Source organism: Mauremys mutica, chromosome 25 (assembly GCF_020497125.1).
Source record: "Mauremys mutica isolate MM-2020 ecotype Southern chromosome 25, ASM2049712v1, whole genome shotgun sequence".
Taxonomy (NCBI): Eukaryota; Metazoa; Chordata; order Testudines; family Geoemydidae; genus Mauremys; species Mauremys mutica.
Window position 1 is genome coordinate 7,931,507 of NC_059096.1, and position 25,681 is coordinate 7,957,187.

Sequence of the window (25,681 nt, forward strand, 5' to 3'; positions counted from 1 at the left end):
TCTGTTCTCTTCTTTCACTCTATAGTCTCTCTCTTTCCTTTCCAGTTCCCACCGCTCTCCGACGTACCAAACCGTTGTATCTATCTCACCCACAACATGTTCCACCCGCCTGCTTCAGGGCACAAGCCAACTACTGGCCAATGAGGGTCAGGAAGGAATTTCCCAGCTTATTCCAGATTCCGTGACTGGAGCCTTTGCACTTCCCTTGGAAGCAGCTGGCGCTAGCCCCTGGTGGAGGCAGGATATTGGGCTCACTGGCCAACTGGGTGCAACATTTCCTATCAACGGGGCCAAACTGGCTGCTGGTGTAAGCATGTGTCTCTCCAGTGCAATAGGTGTCGGGCTTCTCGCTTACGGCACTGACAAATATCATCTGGATGCTACCCATAATATTAAACCAAAGGGCCAAGATCTGGCTCACTCTTCCTAGGTCACCCCTGCTCCATTCCCTCGCTCCTTCCCTTGTTCTTGGCTCTTTATTATCTTCCTCTCACTGGCTCACTGTCCATTTCTCCCCTTCCCCCCTGCCGCTCTGTACTGTTGTTTCTGATCACCGCTGCCCCTCTCCTCACCTTTCGTGAAGGCCTTGCGAACCTCCAGCAGGCTGCGGAATGTCAGGTATGAGAGGTGCGGCCTCCCCCAGTGCCCCGCCTCCTCAAAGTCCTCCTCCAGCTTGATCCAGTGGCCGGCCTCCATCCAGCGCAGCTCGTTGTTTCTGTCCATGACCAGTTCTTGTAACTCCACATATGCCTGGGAAGGGAAGAGCAGACGGGACACAGCCCTTGGAGAGCAGGCTGGGATTCGGTCCTGGGGTGGGAAGCCAGCGAGGTGGCCACAACATCCCCAATAAGCCAGTGGCGATGAGTGTGAGTGTGGTGATTGATGCCTGCCTGAGTATGCAGAGAGCCTGAAACAATAGCTCTGAGAGGGAGGATTGCAAAGTTCTCCCAGGCGCCACCCACAGCCCAATCTCCACCCGCTAAAGCTGTCAAAATGAGAGGCCAGTAGCATAGATTGTGGACATCTTGTGCAATCTCTGGGTTCTGCAGCTGGGATGTCCCATTCTCCTCCTTGGGAGTGGCTCCCTGGTATGGGACTCAGTCTAGTCCCACTTAGTTTACCGCTTCTTATGGCTGCTTATGTATGCAGCCTGGCTCAGTTCTCCCACTCCCTCCTTCTCCCCCACCCCCTAATGGGCCCCACTGTAGCACTCCATGGGGCTCCCTTTCCTGGGCCACTTCTCACGGGCATCAGTGCGTAAGGCTGACTCTAGCTAAGCAATGCCAGTGGCTGACTGAGTCCTCGTGGTCCTGGCAGCCTTGGGCAGATTTGGGGTCCCACACACGGGATGCCCCTCCGCCCCTGCCCTGCTCCGCAACAGGAGCAGAGCAAAGGGGATCTTTCCAAAGGAGAGTCAGCTGCCCGATTCCCATGGACGGCCAAGGGGAGTTGGGTGCCTTCAAGCAGCTGCATCAAGGGGATGCAATGATCCATCTCCCTTCCCCCCTGCCCTAGAAACTCAAGGTCCCATGAACCTCTAAGCTGCAGCGAGGTCTAGCTGTAGGGGTGTGGGGCAGGGAGGTTAGCACCACAAGGACATGGACCAGACAGTAATAAATGAGGGGACAAGCTTACAAAGACTCTAATCCCCCCCTCCCCAGCAGTGCTGAGAAGTGCCCATGCTACACACTCACCCCAAGCTGTGCCCACCCAGGCCTTGGGAGGTGATCAACTTCCCTAAACGCCAGTGCACCCCTCGCCTCGGAGTCCACAGCAAATCAGCCCCAGGAACCCAGTGGCTTGTGGGCTCATGGCGTTAGTCCAGTGTATGGATTCATTTGCAGCGGGAGGCCAGCCTGGACTTTCCCATGCCCCTGTTGCTCCCAGGATCAAGCCAGAAAGGTGGAAGGCACAGAGCTCTCCTTAGAATTCAATCCCTGGCTGATCTGATCCCCCATAAGATCAACAACCCAGGGTCCAGCATTCCCTCAGCTGGGTTTAGGCAAGGGACAGCGAGCGATTTAATTGATGGCTCCGGGAACTAGCAATGCAATAAGGCTGGGGTGGAAATTCTGAATGAGATGGACCCATGAAGAGCCCATGGGGAGACAAGTCTGGCTAATGATTATGTTACGCAGGTTTTGGTGGCTTTGATAGGTCCGCCGGGATAGCCAGGGTGGATTTGTCTAAGAGCCAGTGGCCAGTAGTGGCTCCAGGCAAAGGCGCAAGAAACTCCCTAGTTGATTGTCGTGAGATAACCTGCCCAAGGTTCTTCCCAATCCCCAAGCGGTTCGGGCCAGATTTTCAAATCAGCTGAGCAGAGGTGCATGCTGGGTGGTGAGAACTTTGTAAACTTTGGCTCTTATTTAGGTGCCTATGTGGGAGCGGAGCGCTTAGGAAAGTCCAGCCCTGAGCTCTTTGGAAAATGTGGCCTTAGCGGCTGGCTCTGGCTTGAAGCAGGAGCATTGGCACCCTGTGTCCATGTGTAATGTAAGGGTGCATCATGCTCATGTTATCCATAGAAATGGCTGGTCCCTTTGGAACTCCCGGCGAGTTCTTGGCCTCAGGGACATCTGGTGGCAGTCAGTTCCACAGGTGAGTTAGGCCTTGTGTTAATTTAAAATGTGTTGCCTTTCAGCTTCGTTGGAAGGTAGAGCGAGGAGCTAGGAGGGGAAACACCACCCTGGACGCATGGCGGGGAGAAAGATCTGCTGCCTGTTTCAGAGTGAGTGAGAGGAGCAGACATGATTGAAGTAGGAGGAAGGCTCAGCAGGAGGGCGGGGGTGTTCCCCCACCCCCAGTGGTATCATCTCTCCCCTCCCCCAGGTCTGATGCAAACTCTCTGGACCTGATCCTCAGCTGAGAATCAGGCTGTGTACTCCTGCAGCTCCTCGGAGGCGCTCTGACCCCTCTGCTGTAGGGTAGGACCCAGAGTACGGGGCTCCCCACTGAACGCCTAGGAAAGCAAGAGGCAGGAGTCGCTGCAGAGTGGTATTGCTGGTCTATTCCCAGCATGCTCCCTGACTCCCATCACCAAGGCAGCGTCACCGAGTTTTCGTCGTTCTGTCTAACTCTCTCTAAATCCCTTCCATTTTCTTATTTTTCCTTGGGCAGGGAATTAGACGTGATTTCATGCTGGGCTGGGCTGAATATACAGGGGACTTTTTTATGCAACTGCTGGACCCAGACAGACCCTGTGGTTCACTCTGGCTTTCCAGCTCCCAGCCTGGCCTGCTCAGCGTTCATGCAGAGGATTTCTCTATGGCCTGGCCTGGCCTGGCGTCTGCACTCCTGGAAGGGATGGCTGAGCGCACTAAATCCCAGTGACGCTCCTCCCAAGTCTGATCAGAACCTCTTGGTTCTTCAGATCAGGCCCAGAAATGGAAGGAGAAAAAGGGGAGAGAAAGGGGTGAAATCTCCCCACCCCCAACGCAGTTCACCTGCCCCCCACCACCCTCAAGTGCTGGCAGAGCTCTACCTTGCTGGCTGCCGCATAAGCAAAGCGGCGTCCCATTCCAGGCAGGGCATGAGCCCCCATCACCAGCACCCACCAAGCAAACCCAGCTCTGGCAGTCAGTCAAACTGGGGGACTGGTGCTGCCTGCGCCCTCCCCAGACCGGCTGCCTCCAGCTCCGTGCGCACAGGGGCAGTTCAGACCAGTCTGAAAGTGCCTCAGTAACTGGAAATGAACTGTCCCAGCTGCCCAGGAAAAAAGGGCTTTGAACTGTCATGAAGCGGCTGAGTGATGGCTGGGAAAGCAGCTGTCCCAGAGCTGCACCGGGTGTGTTTATAAAGCAAACAAGGCCTTGGACTCCTTCCTGCTCCGCCTGTTCCCCAGGGAGGGTCTCCCTCCTGCTCCGCCTGTTCCCTGGGGAGGGTCTCCCTACTGCTCTGACTGTTGCAGGGGAGGGTCTCCTTCCTGCTCTGCCTGTTCCCTAGGGAGAGTCTCTCTCCTGCTCCGCCTGTTCCCCAGGGAGGGTCTCCCTCCTGCTCCACCTGTTCCCCAGGGAGGGTCTCCCTCCTGCTCTGACAGTTCCCCAGGGAGGGTCTCCCCCCTGCTCTGACTGTTCCAGGGGATGGTCTCCCCACCTGCTCCACCTGTTCCCCAGGGAGGGTCTCCGTCCTGCTCCGCCTGTTCCCTGGGGAGGGTCTCCCTCCTGCTCCACCTGTTCCCCGGGGAGGGTCTCCCTCCTTCTCTGCCTGTTCCCTAGGGAGGGTCTCTCTCCTGCTCTGCCTGTTCCCCAGGGAGGGTCTCCCTCCTGCTCCACCTGTTCCCTGGGGAGGGTCTCCCTACTGCTCTGAATGTTGCAGGGGAGGGTCTCCCCCCCGCTCCGCCTGTTCCCCGGGGAGGGTCTCCCTCCTTCTCTGCCTGTTCCCTAGAGAGGGTCTCTCTCCTGCTCTGCCTGTTCCCTAGGGAGGGTCTCCCTCCTGCTCCACCTGTTCCCTTGGGAGGGTCTCCCTCCGGCTCTGACTGTTCCAGGGGATGGTCTCCCCCCCCGGCTCCTCCTGTTCCCCAGGAAGGGTCTCCCTCCTGCTCTGCCTGTTCCCCAGGGAGGATCTCCACCCTGTTCCACCTGTTCCCCGGGGAGGGTCTCCCCTCTGCTCTGCTTGTTCCCTGGGAAGGTCCTTGGGATCTCGCTCTCTCTTCCCACCCCAATCCCACCCTCTCCTCTCCCTCCTTCTTCCTGGCTCACAGAGCGTCCTTCCCACTGGGTTCGGATCAGAACAGGGTCTAATCTCTCCCCATGGGGCCGGACTGGGCCATGGCCCTGGACCCCCAAGAAGCAGCACTGCCCAGGATCCCAGCATGGCAGGCCACTCACCTCATGTGTCCTCCGGCTGGAGGTGGATGGGTGGGCAGCCCCCGCTCTCCCTGACGCCTCCTGGGTCTGATCCAACGAGGAGGAACCTGAGTGTGGGACAATCTCACAGTTAGCCAGGCCCCAGAGCCACTCACCCAGCCTCGGCGGGAGGTGGTGTCACCCCACCTTGCCCCCCGCCCCCATCACAGGGGGCCTGTTTTCCTGTCTCTGGTGCCTCTGGTTTCCCACTCGTGCTGGGCAGACAGAGCCAGAGCAGGTGTGGATGCCGAGCTGTGCTTTCCCGGTCACGGCAGCGACTGGGGCACGGGCTGAGAGGAGAGGGCTTTGGTGCAGAGGCGCGTTCGAGGAGCACCCAGGACACGGGCTCCCCCAGCACGTGCTTGTACCCCGAGGGGGATGCCCTGAGCCTGCCGCCGGGGAGATCCAATATCACAGCAATACGAGGAGCGAGGATGGAGACGCCCCAGCAGGACCAGAGCACATTCTCCAGCGCCCCGGCGAGGCGAGCTCCAACCCATGGGAGTCTCCCTCCGTTCTTTTTGGGGAGACAATGCCAGAGCCGCACAGATCTCCCCAAACTACATTTCCCCTGGCTTGGTTCCCTCCCGCCCTCCCTTAGACCAGACCCCGTGGGCACCCTGGGCGCTCCCTCCACATCTTCTCCCCCTCCCTGAGATGTGCTGGGCCAGTTCCCGCGTACCCCCGAGTCACCGCCCCCGGTGTGTACAGGTGAGAGGAGGCCTGGCAGCGCGTTTGGGAGATCCCACCTACCTGAGAGCTCAGCGCCCCCCCCGGCCACCATCCAGGCGGAGAGAAGGGACAGGCTCCCCGCGCTTCCATTCTATAAACCTCTGCCCCCGTCTCGCTGGGACGGGACGCCCTCCGGCCCCGCCCCCGAATTCCTGTCCCAAGTGACTCTTGTGTTCATAGTAAATTGAAAAGCACTCTGGCTGTGCTGACAGTAAACACGGGGCCCCGTGGCGCCCTCCTGGGGAGGGGGGAGCGGCCCCCGGGCCTGGAGCAGTTTAACCCTCAATGGGAGCTCCTTGTTCCTGAGGGACCTGTGGGGCTGGGACTGAATTCGCCGTACATCTCCCGTTTACCCTCCCCGGTCCTGCTTTGGAGCCCGCCCCCCACCAGACAATAGGGGGCTCTGTGGAAGGCCACCCCTGCCATCCTTGTCACGCCTCAGCCAAGCTGCCGTCGCCCCCGGTGGGAAGCTCTGAGTTCGAGTTTCGCCCCAGACCCCTGCGAGGCAGAGTCCCACCTGCTAGGCCAGCCCTGCAGGATTGCTGCTGAGGCCTGCTAGATGGCTGTACACCCTGCCCTCTCTTAACGCCCCCCCATTTATATCCCTGCCCCCCAGCTGACAGATGTTCTCGCACGGCGGGGTGACCGTACAGGCCGGTAACCGAGGGGGGAGCTGCTGACACCTGCAAGTCCACCCGGCTTCCCTCCCTGTGGCGAGTCCAGAGCAGAGGGTGCGACGTGAGCCCCCAGGGCAAACCCTCCATGCGTGGAGCCCTCTCGCCCCTGTGGTCGGGGATTCACAGCACTCGCCCCCCCGTCATGATGCCACGAGCCACAGCCGGTGGCTGACGCGTCATGCTCCAGCTGGGTTGGTGGAAGGACGGGGTTAGGGAGACAGAGCCCTTTGCACTAACCAGCCACCCCCAGCCCTCTGGTCAGAACCCCCTCGGGCAATATTGCAATTGCTCGGCTCCCTCTAAATACCCTGCAGTCACACACAGCTCACACCCGCACAGAGACAGCTCACACCCACACACAGCTCACACCCGCACAGAGACACACAGCTCACACACAGCTCACACCCGCACAGAGACACACAGCTCATACACACCTCACACAGAGAGACACACAGCTCACACCCCACACACAGCTCACACCTGCACAGAGACACACAGCTCACACCCCACACACAGCTCACACCCGCACAGAGACACACAGCTCACACCCACACACAGCTCACACCCACACAGAGACACACAGCTCACACCCACACACAGAGAGAAACACAGCTCACACCCCACACACAGCTCACATCCACACAGAGACACACAGCTCACACCCCATATACAGCTCACACCCAGACAGAGACATATAGCTCACACCCACATATAGCTCACACCCACACACAGCTCACACCCACACAGAGACATATAGCTCACATCCACATATAGCTCACACCCACACAGAGACACACAGCTCACACCCCATATACAGCTCACACCCACACAGAGACATATAGCTCACACCCCACACACAGCTCACACCCCATATACAGCTCACACCTGCATAGAGACACACAGCTCATACACACCTCACACAGAGAGACACACAGCTCACACCCCACACACAGCTCACACCTGCACAGAGACACACAGCTTACACCCACACACAGCTCACACCCACACAGAGACATATAGCTCACACCCACACACAGCTCACACCCACACAGAGACATAGCTCACACTCCACACACAGCTCACACCCGCACAGAGACACACAGCTCACACCCCATATACAGCTCACACCCACACAGAGACATATAGCTCACACCCACACACAGCTCACAGCCACATAGAGACATATAGCTCACACCCCACACACAGCTCACACCCGCACAGAGACACACAGCTCACACCCACACACAGCTCACACCCCACATACAGCTCACACACACAGCTCACACCCGCACAGAAACACACAGCTCATACACACCTCACACAGAGAGACACACAGCTCACACCCCACATACAGCTCACACCCGCAGAGAGACACACAGCTCACACCCGCACACAGCTCACACCTGCACAGAGAAACGTAGTTCACAACCACACAGAGACACAGCTCACACCCACACAGGGACATGCAACCACACACCTTACACACAGAGACACACAGATCACACCCACACAGAGACACACAGCTCACACCCACACACAGCTCACACAGAGACACAGCTCACACCTACACAGAGACACACACCTCACACCCCACACACAGCTCACACCCACACAGAGACACGCAGCTTACATCCACACACCTTACACACAGAAACACACAGCTCACACCCACACAGAGACACACAGCTCACACCCACACACAGCTCACACAGAGACACAGCTCACACCTACACAGAGACACACACCTCACACCCCACACACAGCTCACACCCACACAGAGACACGCAGCTTACATCCACACACCTTACAAACAGAGACACACAGATCACACCCACACAGAGACACACAGCTCACACCCACACAGACATGTAGCTTACATCCACACACCTTACACACAGAGACACACAGATCACATCCACACAGAGACACGCAGTTCACACCCACACAGAGACCCACAGTTCACAACCATGCACACCTCACACACAGGGACGCACAGCGAACACCCCTGCCGAGACACACATCTCACACACAGCTTACATCCCCACACCTTACACACAGACACACAGCTCGCATCCACCCACGCCTCACTGAGACAGAGACACACTGGGATGGGCATCCACACGGGCACATGCACAGTCACACAACTCCCACAAAGTGGCTGGCAGCCACACAAATATTCACGACGACGCAGGGACACGCACCCACACAGCTCCCATGGACGCATATAGCCATTCACACATCCCTCCTTCAAAGGGAGCCGTGTGGTTCACCACCTGAAACTCCGCTCCCAACGCACACAGGCCACACACAAATATGCTCCCAAAGAGGCGCACGCTCGCATAATCGAACACACCCATCGACCTGGAAGCTGCCTCTCGCTGGCTGGTGACAGTAACAGGTCAGCCACAAGTGGCTTCTGTCTTTAGTTAAAACAAGCCTTTTATTTATCATCAATAACCAGGCAATTATAGGGAAACTGACAGCGATACCTCCCTGGGTCATTGCCTGGCAGGGAGAAACTCACACCAGGCGGTTCCAGGAGCCACCGAAAGGTCCCTCGGGACAGTTTTAGGCTTTGCGAGATCAGCTCAGAGGCTGGGGCTGGGAGGGGAGATTGAGCCGTTGTGCTTGGAAAACCCAGGCCGGATGATAAAGGCAACACGAACTCCTGCAGGCCAGGGTGCAGGGCGGTGCTGGGCGAGGATGTCACTAAGGTACCGGGTAGCGATGGCTGGAGACGGTATTGGAATAGCGCCACCCTGGTGCAAAACGGCGATGGATGGGGCTGGCACTAGGATGCCAGCAGCCGGGTGCAGAGTGGCAATGGAAGGGGATGGTGCCAGGGTGAGTGTTCTCTTGGTACTGGGCAAACCTAACACAGGCAGGATAAGCGACTGCATTACCTGATCTCCCTCTTTCCTCCCATACGGGTGCCTCACCATTTTCAGGCCCCCGAGCCTCTGCCGCTCTGGGAAGATACAACTGGGTTTGGGAGACCCCCGTTTGGCCTCAGCCAAAGCCCGTGTGTGCTTTATGAGAGCTGAATCCAGAGCGCAGAGTTCGGCTCCAGATCCGAACTTCTCCAGAGCAAGCGGGAGGTTCGAACCCGGGCTTTGGCTCCATTAGAGAGGGTGATAGCGGGGCAGTCACAAAGTCTGGATGTGGATCAGGATCAGTCACTTCCCCACAAGTCTGGGGCAATCAAATCAAAGGTGTGTGCCCCACACACCTGTCCCATCCACAATTCTACACCCATTCAGGCATCTTGCGCACACAACCACACACGCAAGGGAGCTTTCGAGGCCGTCTTGGTGCACCCCCAGCTGCTGTGGAGGGAGTCGGAGGAGACGCCTCCCATCAGTGCAGGATCTGATTCCAGGACCAGCCCGGACTTTAACCAAGGGCTTTGATATCTGGCTCCCTTTTGTTTCATGGTCTGGGATTCAGACAGTGTCCCTGCTTGTGTAACCCACTGGTGAGGCTGGGTTGCAGGTCCTGCTCTGTGTTGTCAGCACAGGCCGTGCGTCGGTCACAGCTGTAGCAGCTCATGGTTTTAGCTCTGGAGAGCCCTGGTGTGTCGGCGCTGATGGCAGATGTCCTACTTATAAACTGCCAGGCCCTGTCCCTCTTCTCTGGAGCCCTTTGCCCATGGCTGAGTGACTGCTTCAGGCTGGGAAACTCATCATCAGGGACAGCTGCAAGCACCTGCGAATGTGGTCTAGTGATCTGAGCACGGAGCTGGCAACCAAAAGCTCCTCTCCAGGCTAAGCTTGTCTCTGCCACTGACTTGCTCTGTGCCCTTGGGCAATTCACTTTACTGCTCCGCCTCAGCCTGCAGAATGACAAGCTGCCTCTGTCAGGAGAGCTTTGAAGGTTAATTATGCCTGACCCTGAGCAGTTCACTTCCTCTTGCTGCGCCTCGGTGTCCCTTCCCACCTTTTCTCTTGTCGACAGATTATAAATTTTGACTCTTACGCCGTGTATGTACTGTGCCTAGCACAATGGGACCCTGACGCTGGCTGGGGCCACTAGACCCTACCACAGGGGTAGGCGACCTATGGCACATGTGCCAAAGGCGGCACACGAACTCATTTTCAGTGGCACTCACGCTGCCCGGGTCCTGGCCACCGGTCTGGGGGGGCTCTGCATTTTCACGTAATTTTAAATGACGCTTCTCAAACATTTTAAAAACCTTATTTACTTTACATGCCACAATAGTTTAGTTCTATATTACAGACTTATAGAAAGAGACCTTCTAAAAACGTTAACATGTATCACCGGCACGCGAATGCTTAAATCAGAGTGAATAAATGAAGACCCGGCACCCCGCTCTGAAAGGTTGCCGACCCCTGGGATACCGCAATGCCGGTGAAGAATCGTACTAGGGATGAACAGAGCTGCTGCGGCGAGCCCCCAACAGATGGCACTGTGGAGATTTAACCGGTGGGGCCGGTTTCACCGTCTAGGCAAAGCTTGCTGGGCCCTGCGTTTGAGTGTATTTGTGGAGGAGGGGGTGCTTGGCAGTGAAACTACAAAAACTCCTGGCTGCCTCCGCGATCTGCCCCAGCCTTTGCCTGGCACCCAGGAGCGAGCCGGAGAAATTAGCGGCAGAGGTGGGAACCATTCAGGCCCCACGTTCTCACCGGGCCAGCAGAGCTCAGACTGAAGCCCCGGCCCGTTAGGTCTCCGTTCTTGTGGCCAGCTGAATTATTGCCCTCCCGAGACGGGAGCACATTCGAAAGCTCGTAAATACCGTCTGCGTGAGGAAACAAGGACGGCGCCCAGCAGCCGCCGGTGCCAGCGCGTCGTCACCGATCTTTAACGGCCAAAGAGGCCTGTGAGCGATGATTCCAGCTGTTTGAACTGAATGTAAGGGGACTGTTGCCCCCTTACTAACATTCAGTGGGGGTGTTTGGTTGCTAGCTCCCAGCACTAAAAAGGGAGGGGTCGATGGGAAATCAGGAGCCTGAGACTGACAGTCTCCAGGAACAATGTGGAGAGGCCAGTGCTCCAGGTCAGCCTGATTGACAGGGCGGGCAGGCTAATCAAGGAGTCAGAAGGCCAGGGGGGTCCCGTCCTCCCTGTGAGCTGGATTTGTCTGAGTCAGATGGAGTGGGGCCGAGCTAAGGAGAGAGCGGGGCCCCAAGCTAAGCTGATGGGAGCGGAGCTGCAGCCCAAAAAGCCAGAGCACAGCCCAGAGAGAGCAGCCCTGCCCTGGGAGCAGAGCTGCAGCAACCAGAGCCAGAGGGGCCAGACAAGCAGCCCAGGAAGCAGATGAGAGCTCAGAGCAGAGTCACAGAAGCAGCCTGCAGAGCAGCCCTGCCCTGGGAGCAGAGTGGTAGCAACTGGAGCCAGAGAGGCAGCCCAGGGAGCTGAAGTCAGAGCAGCAGCAGCAGCCGTGCTGAGGCAGAGTGGAGTTGGAGCTGGAGCTGGAGCAGTCCGGAGCCGGGTGCGGTGAGCAGCTGGGGAGAGCGAGGGGGACCCTGGGCAGTGGGCCCAGCGCAGGGAGATACCTCAGCCAAGAGGCCCCGCAGGCCAGACTGGGAGGGGGATCGTAACCCTGACAGGGCGGGGGTGATGCTGGAGAGAAGGGTCCTGCCACCCAGAGCCTGAGAGTGTGTGGCCACCGCCAGAGCAAGTGTCCAACCCACAGCATCCCTGCAGCACAGCCAGGACCTGAGAAGGAGGCCTGGGACCTACAAGGAACAGACTGTGAACTGCCCTGACCTTTCAGAGACACTGTTTGTGATGTTCCCTGCCACAGAGCAGGGTGATGTGTTTTCCTGTAACCTTTCCCATTTTTCCTTATTCTTTTTTTAAATTAAGTGTTAATTAAATAACTTGTATTTGCTTTAAATTGTATGATGTGATCAGTGGGTCAGGGATGTGCGCAGTGCAGAGAGGGTACCCCGGAGTGGGGACACCCTAGCCCCTGTCCTAGGTGACCACAGCAGGGTTGGGGGTCGAGCCCCCTAGGAATCCTGGGCCCAGCCTTGTTGGGGTTACGAGGACTCTGCCAGACAGGAGAGTGGAAGGGGAGTCCTCAAGGGCAGGGAGGCCTCTGGGTAAAGGAAGTGGGAGCGAGGACTCAGATCCTTTCGCTAGCCCACTTCACCGAGGTAGTGCAGAAGCCAGGAAAGTTCCCCACAATAGCGGGACCATTCCCCCGCTTACATGAAGACGGGGCAGGGCGTTAATTTAGAAATGGCCTGGACGGAGCAATTGAACTGTAGCATCCATTAAAAAGGACTTGGTGCACCCCAGGGTTTTGTTCACTGCGGGCTCATTCCAGGCCTAAGAAGGAAGTCCTGGTGATTTTGTTACTCTAGAATTAGAATTGGAAAAGGGGCAGAGACTAAAAAGAGTGGGACTGTTCGGCTTAGAAAAGAGATGACTGGGCGGGGGGGGGGAGCATAGGCGCCAACTCCGGGGCTGCTCCAAAAAAAGAAAATTGTAGGTGCTCAGCACCCACCAGCCAGCTGCCGATCAGCTGTTTGGTGGTGGGTGGGAGGTGCTGGGGGGGCAGGAGGAGGCGGAGCAAAGGTGGGGCCTTGGGGGAAGGGTTAAAGTGGGGGCGGGGCAGAAGGGGGTGGAGCAAGTCGGTGCCTGTGAAGGGAGGGGGATATGATAGAGGGCTATAAAATCGTGACTGGTGTGGAGATAGTGACCAGGGAAGTGTTATTTACCCCTTCACCCACCACAAGAACAATGAAATTTGCAGGCAGCAGGATTAAAACAAACATTAAGCGAGTCCTTCGCACGACGCACCGTCAACCTGTGGAACTCCTCGCCGGGGGATGTTGTGAAGGCCAAAAGTATAACAGGTTTCAAAAAAGAACTAGATAAGCTCATAGAGGCTAGGCCCATCAATGGCTCTTCGCCAAGACAGTCAGGGATGCAACCCCTGCTCCAAGTGTCCCTAAGCCTCCAACTCTCAGAAGCTGGGGCTGGTCGACAGGGGATGGATCACTCGAAATTGCCCTGTTCTGTTCATTCCTTCTGAAGCGTCTGGCACTGGCCATTGTCAGAGGCAGGATACTGGGCTACTGGACCATTGGTCTGACCCAGTATGGCCACCCATACGTAACACTGTGCCCTTGGCCTTTCATTGAACGACCACAAAGTGCTTTACAGCTGTTAATTAATTATAAACCTTGTGACATTCCTAGGCATCTTTCCACCCACCATAAGAATGCAGCCACCTCTGGGGCGGAACACAGCCGCTGATTAGCTCTGCGCAACAGTCAAGGACCAGAAGTGATGACGAGCCCTGTATCCAACAACAAACAGCTGCAGGAAATGGTGAGTAAATGTAATCGCCCAGGCTAGCGTGCGGAATACGCCTTCAGGAAGGTGCCAGGGGATCGTTAACGAGCACAAAGGGGCAGGAGTCCAGTTTTATGTCTCATATAAAAGATGGTCCCTCCAGCGGCACAACACACGCTGACATCACGCTCGGTATTGGCTCCAGCACTGCCTACTGGACTCATCAAGCCACTTCCTGCAGCTCTCCCATCCAAGTACTGAGCCAGCCTGGCTCGACTTATCCTGGGAGATCTGACTCAGTGTCAGCACAGGGAGGCGAAGCTACACAGCTAAGAGGCAGAACAAGCAGCTGGATTTGCTTGCAGCATCACTTCTGCCCAAAGGGCACGTCCCAGGACCTGCCTAGCACAGAGCTTGTTGCTGCTCCCGGAGCAATTCAACTGCCGAGTTCCTAGGCTGCAAGGAAGGAGCCTGGCAGCTCTGCAGAGTGAAAGCCATTGACCCCGGGAATAACGTCAGAGCTGCAAACGGAGCGTGTTGTTGACATAACAGCTGGGAATTACGGCTTTCCCATGCCAAGCAACTAGTCGTTACGAATCCAAATATACACCTCTCTCTAGGGACGCGGAGGACCCTCCTCAGCCCAGGATCTGAGCATCCCCATTGGATTCCATCCTCCCAGTTTACAGGAAGTCTGTGACCAGGCTGGGAAAGTCTCCTGAGCCCTAATCTATGCTCTGTCCACTAGACTATCCTACCTTACTCTCCCTCTCTGTTTGTACACACTCACCCAGATGTAGTAACAATCTCCTGACTGACTGCATTAATCACGCCCCGGTGATCGCCTCCCCTGCACTCGGCCCACCAATTCAGCTCTGCCTTGGCTATTCCTAACCCCCACTCTCTTTACGCCCATCTATATGGTCCCTACAACGGAGTTATTATCCACATCGATTAATACATCGATTGCACAGGTAGAGCTGGCCAAATTCTTCTTTGTGGAGTTGTGCAACATTCCTTGTGAATGTAACACTTTTTTCTGCAACATCTCTATATCGGGGACTATGCCAGACAGGGAGATCGGGGGGGGAACCACTTGAAACTGCAGGGATAGGAAACCGCAAGGCAGGGAGGCTGGGCGGTGGACAGGCAAAGGGAGGAGAAAGAGAACCACCAGCCCTGTGTATACCCACTAAAATGATAAAAGATTTAGGAAACCTGATCGCTGAGGAAAGGGTAAAAAAACTGGGCATGTTTCGTCTTGAGAAAAGAAGATCGCAGGGGTGGAACCTGACAACATATTTGCAGGCTATCGAGAGGACCGGATCGATTGTTCTCCACGTCCACTGAAGGTAGGACAAGAAGGAATGGGCTTAATCTGCATCGAGGGAGGTTTCAGTTCGATATAAGGAAAAACGCTCTCACGGTCAGGGTAGCTGAGCTCTGGAACAGACTTCCAAGAGAGATTGTTGGAATCCCCGTCACTGGAGCCGGCTTTTAAGAACAAACCCCGTGCCGGGTTTACATGGCCCATCCTCAGCTCAGGGGCCTGCACTGGACGACTTCTCAAGGGCCTCTCCAGCCTCACCTTTTGTGCTTCTGTTATGCTCGCTCTGTGTACACTGTCTACTCAAACAATACACACAACCTCAGAGCCAGAGCCATACGCACTGAGTATACAGCATGTCATAAACCTCATACCCTGAGGTATATATGCTGCTTATGCACCATGCAGAGCCCTCTACTCTGATATATATACAGCATATCATAACCCTGTACCCTGAGATACCGGCGCCCACGCCACCATAACAGACACAGTCCCAAGGGACGTAAGATTTCCCAGATACTCGATCGAACCATTGCTCACTCTAGCTTGAGATCCCATCTCCAGCGGTAGCCAGGGCCTGATGCGTTGGTGCCCTCCACAATGCACCTAGCTCACTGGTGAACCGGAGTTCACCACCCCTGCTGAACACGGCCCCTGGCAGTGCAGGATATTCCTAGCACAGCTGGCCCGTCTAGCTGGGCACCCAGGTCCAGCAGTGGCCATGAGGGCATCAGAACCTTTCACAGTTCACTGAGTTAATGGGGTGACATGGGAGGGCTGGGAATTCCTTCCTGATCTCACCCCAGGGTCGCCCTGAAGCATGTGCCCTGGTGACCCTCGTCGTCACCTCAAGCTGCATTGCTTCACCAAACAGCTGTCAGTGATGCTGAGACTGTCCCATCGCACGGGAACCCTAACCCTCCATTAACCCATAATGAACTGTGAGTGTTCGGGGTACTCACTGCCTTGTTCATCGAGTGACATCTCTGATTGCTTCAGCTGGGGGTCCCTGTAGCCCTCTTCATCCAGCCTGCTCCTCATCTCAGCTTCATAATCCTCCTAAGGGGAGGAAGGAGAACGCGCTTCATGGTCAGTAACCGTGCCCGTGTTGGGCAGCACAGCCTGGGCGGCTGTAGCCCTGGGCACCAGCTCCGAGACACAGTGTGGGACCGGTGCCAGATCTATTCTGGGATACAGAGGGATGCTCTGATGTGATTCCCCACGGGGGATGGTAGCACGGTGTGAAGCAGGGTGTCCGTGCAGAGATTCCCCATGGGGGATGATAGCACGGTGTGAAGCAGGGTGTCAGTGCAGGGATTCCCCGCGGGGGATGGTAGCACGGTGTGAAGCAGGGTGTCTGTGCAGGGATTCCCCATGGGGGATGGTAGCACGGTGTGAAGCAGGGTGTCAGTGCAGGGATTCCCCACGGGGGATGGTAGCACGGTGTGAAGCAGGGTGTCCATGCAGGGATTCCCCACGGGGGATGGTAGCACGGTGTGAAGCAGGGTGTCAGTGCAGGGATTCCCCGCGGGGGATGGTAGCACAGTGTGAAGCAGGGTGTCCATTCAGGGATTCCCCACGGGGGATGGTAGCACGGTGTGAAGCAGGGTGTCCGTGCAGCGATTCCCCGTGGGGGATGGTAGCACGCTGTGAAGCAGGGTGTCCGTGCAGGGATTCCCCATGGGGGATGATAGCACGGTGTGAAGCAGGGTGTCCGTGCAGGGATTCCCCATGGGGGATGGTAGCACGGTGTGAAGCAGGGTGTCCGTGCAGGGATTCCCCGTGCGGGATGGTAGCAGGTGTGAAGCAGGGTGTCCGTGCAGGGATTCCCCACAGGGGATGGTAGCACAGTGTGAAGCAGGGTGTCCATGCAGGGATTCCCTGTGCGGGATGGTAGCACGGTGTGAAGCAGGGTGTCCGTGCAGGGATTCCCCACGGGGGATGGTAGCACAGTGTGAAGCAGGGTGTCCGTGCAGGGATTCCCCGTGGGGGATGGTAGCACGGTGTGAAGCAGGGTGTGTGTGCAGGGATTCCCCACGGGGGATGGTAGCATGGTGTGAAGCAGGGTGTCCGTGCAGGGATTCCCCACGGGGGATGGTAGCACGGTGTGAAGCAGGGTGTGTGTGCAGGGATTCCCCACGGGGGATGGTAGCACGGTGTGAAGCAGGGTGTCCATGCAGGGATTCCCCACGGGGGATGGTAGCAGGGTGTGAAGCAGGGTGTCTGTGCAGGGATTCCCCGCGGGGGATGGTAGCACGGTGTGAAGCAGGGTGTCCGTGCAGGGATTCCCCGTGGGGGATGGTAGCAGGGTGTGAAGCAGGGTGTCCATGCAGGGATTCCCCACGGGGGATGGTAGCACGGTGTGAAGCAGGGTGTCCGTGCAGGGATTCCCCACGGGGAATGGTAGCACGGTGTGAAGCAGGGTGTCCGCGCAGGGATTCCCCGTGGGGGATGGTAGCACGGTGTGAAGCAGGGTGTCCGTGCAGGGATTCCCCGTGGGGGATGGTAGCAGGGTGTGAAGCAGGGTGTCCGTGCAGGGATTACCCATGGGGGATGGTAGCACGGTGTGAAGCAGGGTGTCTGCTCAGGGATTCCCCACGGGGGATGGTAGCAGGGTGTGAAGCAGGGTGTCCGTGCAAGGATTCTCCACGGGGGATGGTAGCACGGTGTGAAGCAGGGTGTCTGCTCAGGGATTCCCCACGGGGGATGGTAGCAGGGTGTGAAGCAGGGTGTCCGTGCAGGGATTCCCCACGGGAGATGGTAGCACGATGTGAAGCGGGGTGTCCGTGCAGGGATTCCCCACAGGGGATGGTAGCAGGGTGTGAAGCAGGGTGTCCGTGCAGGGATTCCCCATGGGGGATGATAGCACGGTGTGAAGCAGGGTGTCCGTGCAGGGATTCCCCATGGGGGATGGTAGCACGGTGTGAAGCAGGGTGTCAGTGCAGGGATTCCCCGTGCGGGATGGTAGCAGGTGTGAAGCAGGGTGTCCGTGCAGGGATTCCCCACAGGGGATGGTAGCACAGTGTGAAGCAGGGTGTCCATGCAGGGATTCCCTGTGCGGGATGATAGCACAGTGTGAAGCAGGGTGTCCGTGCAGGGATTCCCCGTGGGGGATGGTAGCACGGTGTGAAGCAGGGTGTGTGTGCAGGGATTCCCCACGGGGGATGGTAGCACGGTGTGAAGCAGGGTGTCCGTGCAGGGATTCCCCACGGGGGATGGTAGCACGGTGTGAAGCAGGGTGTCCATGCAGGGATTCCCCGTGGGGGATGGTAGCAGGGTGTGAAGCAGGGTGTCCGTGCAGGGATTCCCCGTGGGGGATGGTAGCACGGTGTGAAGCAGGGTGTCCGTGCAGGGATTCCCCGTGGGGGATGTTAGCAGGGTGTGAAGCAGGGTGTCCATGCAGGGATTCCCCACGGGGGATGGTAGCACGGTGTGAAGCAGGGTGTCCGTGCAGGGATTCCCCACGGGGAATGGTAGCACGGTGTGAAGCAGGGTGTCCGCGCAGGGATTCCCTGTGGGGGATGGTAGCACGGTGTGAAGCAGGGTGTCCGTGCAGGGATTCCCCGTGGGGGATGGTAGCAGGGTGTGAAGCAGGGTGTCCATGCAGGGATTACCCATGGGGGATGGTAGCACGGTGTGAAGCAGGGTGTCTGCTCAGGGATTCCCCACGGGGGATGGTAGCAGGGTGTGAAGCAGGGTGTCCGTGCAGGGATTCCCCACGGGGGATGGTAGCACGGTGTGAAGCAGGGTGTCTGCTCAGGGATTCCCCACGGGGGATGGTAGCAGGGTGTGAAGCAGGGTGTCCGTGCAGGGATTCCCCACGGGAGATGGTAGCACGGTGTGAAGCAGGGTGTCCGTGCAGGGATTCCCCACAGGGGATGGTAGCACGGTGTGAAGCAGGGTGTCTGCTCAGGGATTCCCCACGGGGGATGGTAGCACGGTGTGAAGCAGGGTGTCTGCTCAGGGATTCCCCACGGGGGATGGTAGCAGGGTGTGAAGCAGGGTGTCCGTGCAGGGATTCCCCACGGGAGATGGTAGCACGGTGTGAAGCGGGGTGTCCGTGCAGGGATTCCCCACAGGGGATGGTAGCACGGTGTGAAGCAGGGTGTCCGTGCAGGGATTCCCCGTGGGGGATGGTAGCACGGTGTGAAGCAGGGTGTCTGCTCAGGGATTCCCCACAGGGGATGGTAGCAGGGTGTGAAGCAGGGTCTCTGCAGGGTTTGCCCTGAGGAAGGCAGGGAGCAGCAGGGCAGGTTGGACTGAGTGGGGCCGTGATCTAGTCTGGCTCTGAGTTTCCACTACCTGGCCTGGATCCTCCATGGCTTTTTTGCTTATTGTCCCTCTCCCGGCGTCTCTTGCTCTGTCCCAGCAGTCAGCCCGGAGGCAGCATCACCCAATCGGTCCCAATCTCTGCAAAGGCAAAGGGAAGAAACGCATGTCAGGAAAGGCAGGAACAACGTGGGGTAGGCCTGGTGTGGTAGCTCATGCCTGGACCCGCCTCCCGCTGCCCCTGCAGAATACCGGATTGCAGGGATCGTTTATGGCAGCCCCTGCTCCCCATAGACACGGCTCACCCCGGGATCTCCTGGCCCTCTCTGCAGCATCCCAGCGCATAGGCACAGTCGTGGATCCATGCCTGTTCTGCAGGTGCACGGCTGGCTTTGGGAGGAGGGGCGCTATTGTGGATCAGGCACTGAGCTGGGACTCAGGAGAGTGGGGGGGTCCGTGCCTGGCAAAACTCCATAGGGCCATGTTTTCCAAAAGGGCTGTGCACCCCACCCAGCGGAAATCCAGCCCCTCATCTCCTTGGGCCTCCATTCCCCACCTGTGCAGTAATAATCCATTATCTGCCTGGTCTCGTGAGACTGTCAGGCCCAGATCTTCAAAGCTATTGAGGTGCCTAATTCCCAGTGATTTCTATGGGAGTTAGGCACCGAAATCCTTTTGAGGATCTGAGACTAAGCTCCGTCTCTCCGTCCGCCTGTGCAGCGCCTGGCACGTCGGGCCCTGGTCTCAGGTGGAGCCTCAAGGGATTCGTGTACTAACGCTCTGAATCCTTTGTCAGGGCTGGCGGTGTGCGCCGTAGGAAGCGTCTCTATCCCTGGTGCCATCTGTCCAGCCCCGCTGACGGCCACCCCCGTGCAGATGGTGTTTGCGTTTCCATCTGAGCTTTCCGGGCTTCTGGAAACTGTTTATTTTGAGGTTTGTGATTAGCACGTTTGGGGGTGTCATGTCCCTATGCACTCCTCCCCCTTAGCACAGAGTCGCATGCAGGAGTCACTCCCTCCCGTGACACAGCCCCGCTCCCAAATGCCAGGAGTTTCCCCCACAGCTCCCCAGCGGGAACCCATCTTGGGCCGCAGCGGGATTGAGTGCACCCAGGCAACGGGTTTAGGCCGTGTCTGCACTGACCTCCGGACCAGGGTCCAATGAGGGCTTGGTTAAATGCAGAGTGGCACTGGTTTAACTTAAAATGGGGTTTGAAACCAAGCTTGAAACCCAAAGGCTGTGTGGACGCTCCAACTTTGGTTTAAACCAGGCTTATTTGATTTCGTTTAAGCTGATCGGGAACAGGTTCAAGCTAAACCAAAATAACCCACAGGTGTGCACCAGTTTTAAAAAGTGTTTACATTAAACTGCTGCAACCTCTGTGTGTTGAGAAAGCCTTAAAGACCTGCCCAAACCAGCCTGTGGAACCGCAAACCCTGAACTACAAGGGAGTCGGGATTCAAACCCAGCTCTCTCATTCCCTACCAGAACCGCCTGTAATAGAAGGGGGAGGAGAGCCAGAGCATGGGGCCAGTTCAGACCCAGATCCAGTAGCAAATATCAGGACTCCAGCTCATTTCTCTAACAACCCCAGATGCAGCACATCCAGAGGCCTCTCCCGCCTCCCCCCACAAAAAACCAGGGAGAGTTCATATCCCAAATGCTGATCTAACCTTGGGTCCTTGGCACATCGTCATCCCAGCTAAACTGGTTTGCAGCAGGTCTTAGCCAGCCAGCAAGCACCAAGGCTACAGCGTACAGCGAAGGTCTGTTTCTACGCACTACATAGGGTGCGTCTGTTTCCTGGCTGATCGATACATTTTGTGAATGTCGGTTTCTAACGCAGCTTCGGCCCCGTGCAAACTGGCTGCCTGGCCTGTCTTTGAAGCCGGTTTCTCAACACAGCCGCACTTGGTTCAGCCAACAAGCTGCCTCCAGGCACACACGGTCCAGCCACCCTGCTCGTGAGTGAGACTCAAACCTGGGACCATCATCCAGCACCAGACGGACGGCGCAGCCTGAGCGAAAAGCAGTTTTGGAAGCAGCAGGCGAGCGCAGTAGCGGGGGTCAGCCACTAGAAGGCGACACAATCACGCACCGACCCACTGTCTCACCCTTGCCTGAAGGCAGAATCTTGCCTCCCCTTTTGCCCTTGGCCTTGGTCCATCCTTTGCCAGATGTACTCAGGCCACTTGCAGAGCTCCTGGGAGCGGCTCCCCGGGCCGGCGCTAAGGGTCTGGGCCCCAGCTAGGCTGGCGTTAGCCCGCTCCAGCCTGTCTCGGAGACGCAGGAGCAGAGGGTGGAACTGGGCTGTCTCCGAGATGAATTTTCAGAGCCCCTCCCCGGCACTGCAAGGGCCCGTCGATTCCCTGTATGGCAGTGCCTGGCTCTGGGAAACCCCCAGGATATGGCCTGGGTCAGATAACTGGGCTTCCCCGTCCTGGCTCTGGCTACCAGCCAATAGGAAGGAGTTGCCCATGGGATCAGTGTAGGGGGGAGACTGGAGGGTCCCTGTCACAGGATAATGCAAGATCACTGCAGCCTCATAGGGGATGGGGCGACAGGGAAAACACAGGATAAATATCCTGGGGAAATCACTGAAGATGTGGCCAGCCTGGTAGGTGGCTGGTGAGCTAGAGGGAGAAAGGGGTAGGGAAGCATTTGGAGTCCAGCCTGTATTGCCTGCTGGGATAACCGTAAGCCCAGCAGCTCCATGTGCCGCTGGGGATCTGTCACGTGTGTGCAGACGGGACCTGGGTCATAGTGCATGGCGTGAGCTCACGCGGTGACACAGGGTCTACACCCAGGGAGCCTGTCAGCTCATGAGCGCTGCAGGGCCGGCAGGGCGAGGCAGCATCCTCTTGGGCCACGCTTTGTGGCTAAGCTTAGAAATCCCCAGGGCTTGCAGGGAGTCCACCCAGCCGATGGCACTTTGCCGTCTGAGCCAGTGCCTGTGCTGGGCGCTAGCGGGTGCTGCGCGGCTGGAGATGCCGCATCAAATCTGGCCCGGGGTGATCGTTGACGATGCCCTGACACGTTTTCTTTTTGCGAGAGCGGGCGGTTTGAGCCCACTGCCCCACTGCTGACTGTGACACGCTAGACGCCCACAGATCCTTCTGTCTTTGCCCTGAAGCTCTCACGTGGCCTGGCTGTGCACAGTAGAACAGCTCCATGCCCCACCCCAGAGCTGGCTGCATTTCAGCAGTGGGTTTGCAAAATGCTTTGGAGTAAAAGACGTTCCAGGCACTTGGGGGGCGGTGAGGGGGGGCTGCTGTGTTCTGCACCGTGCTGATAGTCCATCTGTGCAGTCAACCCCCACTCCCCTCCCTCCCCTTCCCAGTGTGTACCTGGGTCATTCCCTAGTTATTGGCAATGTCCTCGTTAGCCCATTAGTAGCCCAGCTCCAGGAATCCCCAAAGGAGGGGCAGCTTCATGCCCCCCCCCCGGGAGACACGCCAGTTAAACCACAGCATGAGCTGTGCCCAGCCAGAGCCCTGATTGGGTCAGGGGTGAAACAGCACAAAACGAACCGACAGCGGGAAAGGGCGGAGAAGAGGGGGGGAGAAGGGAATGGGGGAGATGGGGGGGGCTATCTCTCCCCCTCAGCAGGGCTCAGGTGCTGGAATGATTGACATCCCTTGACTCAGCAAATGACACTGATGCCACAGTGTATAACAGTGACCCACAGTACAGAGTCTGTACCCCCTGCCCCTGGCCCCAATATGGCACTGAGACCCCCCCTGCTGCAGTATAGAGCCCTGTGACCCACGGTATAGAATCTATACCCCCAGTGCCACAGCATAGAGCCCTGTGACCACAGTATAGAAGCTATACCCCCAGTGCCACCATATAGAGCCCTGTGACCCACAGTATAGAATCTATACCCCCCGTGTCACAGTATAGAGCCCTGTGACCCACGGTATAGAATCTATACCCCCAGTGTCACTGCATAGATCCCTGTGACCCACGGTATAGAATCTATACCCCCAGTGTCACAGTATAGAGCCCTGTGACCCACGGTATAGAATCTATACCCCCAGTGCCACTGCATAGATCCCTGTGACCCACAGTATAGATTCTATACCCCCAGTGTCACAGTATAGAGCCCTGTGACCCACAGTATAGATTCTATACCCCCAGTGTCACAGTATAGAGCCCTGTGACCCACAGTATAGATTCTATACCCCCAGTGTCACAGTATAGAGCCCAGTGACCCACGGTATAGAATCTATACCTCCAGTGCCACTGCATAGATCCCTGTGACCCACAGTATAGATTCTATACCCCCAGTGTCACAGTATAGAGCCCTGCGATGGCTCCTGCCTCTCAGCCTGTGCCCTTCTGGGCACTTCACAAGCAACAGCCATTGAACAATCAACGTCCTCATGGAGAAAACGCACCAAGGTGGCTTCCCCCTCCCCCCAAGCCCTGGCACGGGGCTGGGGTGGCTGCCAGAGAACCGGGTCTCCATGCAAGCTAAGCCGAGCTGGGGAGATTCGCAGCTTCCCCCCAGCTCTGGGCTTCGAAGCCAGAGCCACGAGGTGTGTCAGCCAACCAGCCCCTCCGACCCCCAAGCCCCAGGGGGAAGGCCGGGCCGCAGGAGCTCAGCAGTTGGCTGGTTTGGGATGGAGGCAACAGCAGGCCACTGGGAATGCTCAGCTTCCCCCGTTCTCCTGCCGAACCCCAGCCCCGGCCCCGCGACTCCAGCAGGACCCTCCATCAGCCCTGGAAAGGACATCAGGGACTCCAGGCCCAGGCAGGCTGACCAGCCCCCCAATTTCTTTACATGCCAAGGGGCAGACTCGGGTCTCAGTGACCCGGGCACAGCCCCCGTGTTCATAAAGCCACGGCTGGGGTGACCAGCTAGCACGTGTGAAAGATCGGGACTGGGGTGGGGAGTAATAGTCGCCCATATAAGAAAAAGCTCCCAGGATTGGGACAGTCCCTATAAAATCGGGACATCTGGTCACCGGAGTCACAGCCAGCACCGTCACTGCAAGGCAGCTGCCCGAAAGACGCACCAGCGGAGCACAGGAAATGGCGGGGAACCCCGTATCCAACAGGAAATATGGGGGAGGGATCTGAGAGGGGGGAATGGCTCCGCTTGGCCTCTGACTCGGATTAGGGGCTAACACTAGCCAGGCTGGTAATTGGTGCTGTGAATCTACAGCCAAAGACTTCTAAGCAGCCTCCAAACCCCACAGCATTCCCGGGGTGAAGGCGCCACACAGACTTTCCGACCTCTAAGCAGATCAGCTCCTTAGCCGATCTCAACCCCCCAGAGAAACCTCTGCCAGCCCAGCTCCCTCCGGAGATACCAGTGAGCTGCCCGCCTGGCCCTTCTCCCTCCTAAGCTCCCCCAGGTGAAGACACCAACACCCCTCTCCGCCCTCTTCCCCCCCCGACTCCACCCACTCAGCCACGCTCCCCAAACAGCTCCGTCCCCAGGGCGAGCGAATGAGCGAACTGACCTACCGGTGCCCGGTGGGATCCTGAGAAGCCTCCAAAGCCCACCAGCTGGGTTGTTCTCCTGGAGCCCCTGGCTCAGCTGTGGTAACCTGCCGCCCAGGGAGATGGTAAAGAGACGCACAATCTAGCTGGAGGCGCTTCAAACTCCTGAGTCATGCTCACCTCCCTAATCTCTCTGGCCCACCAGCCCGGCGCGCTCCCCTGCCGCTTAGAGATTCACCCTCGCTGCGGCCCCGTAAACAGCGCTATCTGGAGAGACCATCTTGCAGAACCTAGCCTTCTCCTCCTGGCCACGGCCGCCACCTTGCCCAGCCCCCGGCCGTGATCCTCCAGCTCTCTCTCCCGCTACTAACTTCATTGACTTTTTAAATTAGGTTTAATGCACTTTTTTTTTTTGGTGGGTCGTGTTGATGGCCTGGCTCGTGTCCTTGCAATATCTTGTTTACCAATTTCTGGGGATTCCCTTTGGGGAAAGCCCTGGGTGGAACCCTTCTCGAATTTTGTTGATTTAAAAAAAAACTTGCTTCTGGTGAGGCATCTCCCCGGCTGACGTTACGGGAGGCATTTGAAGCCAGGGCTCCGGTCCTGCAGATTTCACTGCACAGGTGTCTGTATTTACTGGCCCTGTCCATACCACGGTGATCCATGAGTAGCCTAGTGGCATAGCACGCGCCCAGTGCGCTTGGCATTACACCCGGTCTTTGGATGTGCAGTGCTCAGTAGCCCACTCAGGGCCTGGCCTGCTCAGCTGCCTGGCCTGTTAACATCGAAGGAAACACTCTCATTGACTTCACTGGGCTTTGAGGGCAGGTTCCAGGCACATTCTCCATGGATTCACTGGCACAACAGGGTTGTTCTACCTGGATGTACCGGCTCTGCAGCCACAGGTTCTAGGTATGTCAAGGCAGAATGTACCCAATGTATTGCCAAATAGCACATCCTGGTAGAGCTCACCTGTCATGCTGCTGAATGGCCCAGCTGCATCCAGGTAGGACACACCGGCCAAGCATTCTAGATGTGTTTTACCTGCCTGTATGGTAGCGCAGAGCGCGTGATCTACCAGGATGTGCCTGGAGAATGTCCAACATCATGGCCGGCGT

At 57.5% G+C, this 25,681-nt stretch overlaps 1 protein-coding gene across 1 annotated transcript in view; it reads right to left on the minus strand.

The window, feature by feature from the left end:
- SLC4A1 (solute carrier family 4 member 1 (Diego blood group)) overlaps window positions 1-24,676 on the minus strand; it is a 45,957-nt gene extending 21,281 nt beyond the window's left edge. The window contains exons 1-5 of the mRNA XM_044999639.1: window positions 24,588-24,676; window positions 19,146-19,253; window positions 15,806-15,902; window positions 4,824-4,909; window positions 573-750 (exon numbers count right to left, since the gene is read on the minus strand). Coding sequence (XP_044855574.1) covers window positions 573-750; window positions 4,824-4,909; window positions 15,806-15,902; window positions 19,146-19,163 — 379 coding nt within the window. The 5' untranslated portion in view covers window positions 19,164-19,253; window positions 24,588-24,676. The remainder of the gene's footprint in view (window positions 1-572; window positions 751-4,823; window positions 4,910-15,805; window positions 15,903-19,145; window positions 19,254-24,587) is intronic.
- Window positions 24,677-25,681: the final 1,005 nt, after the last annotated feature.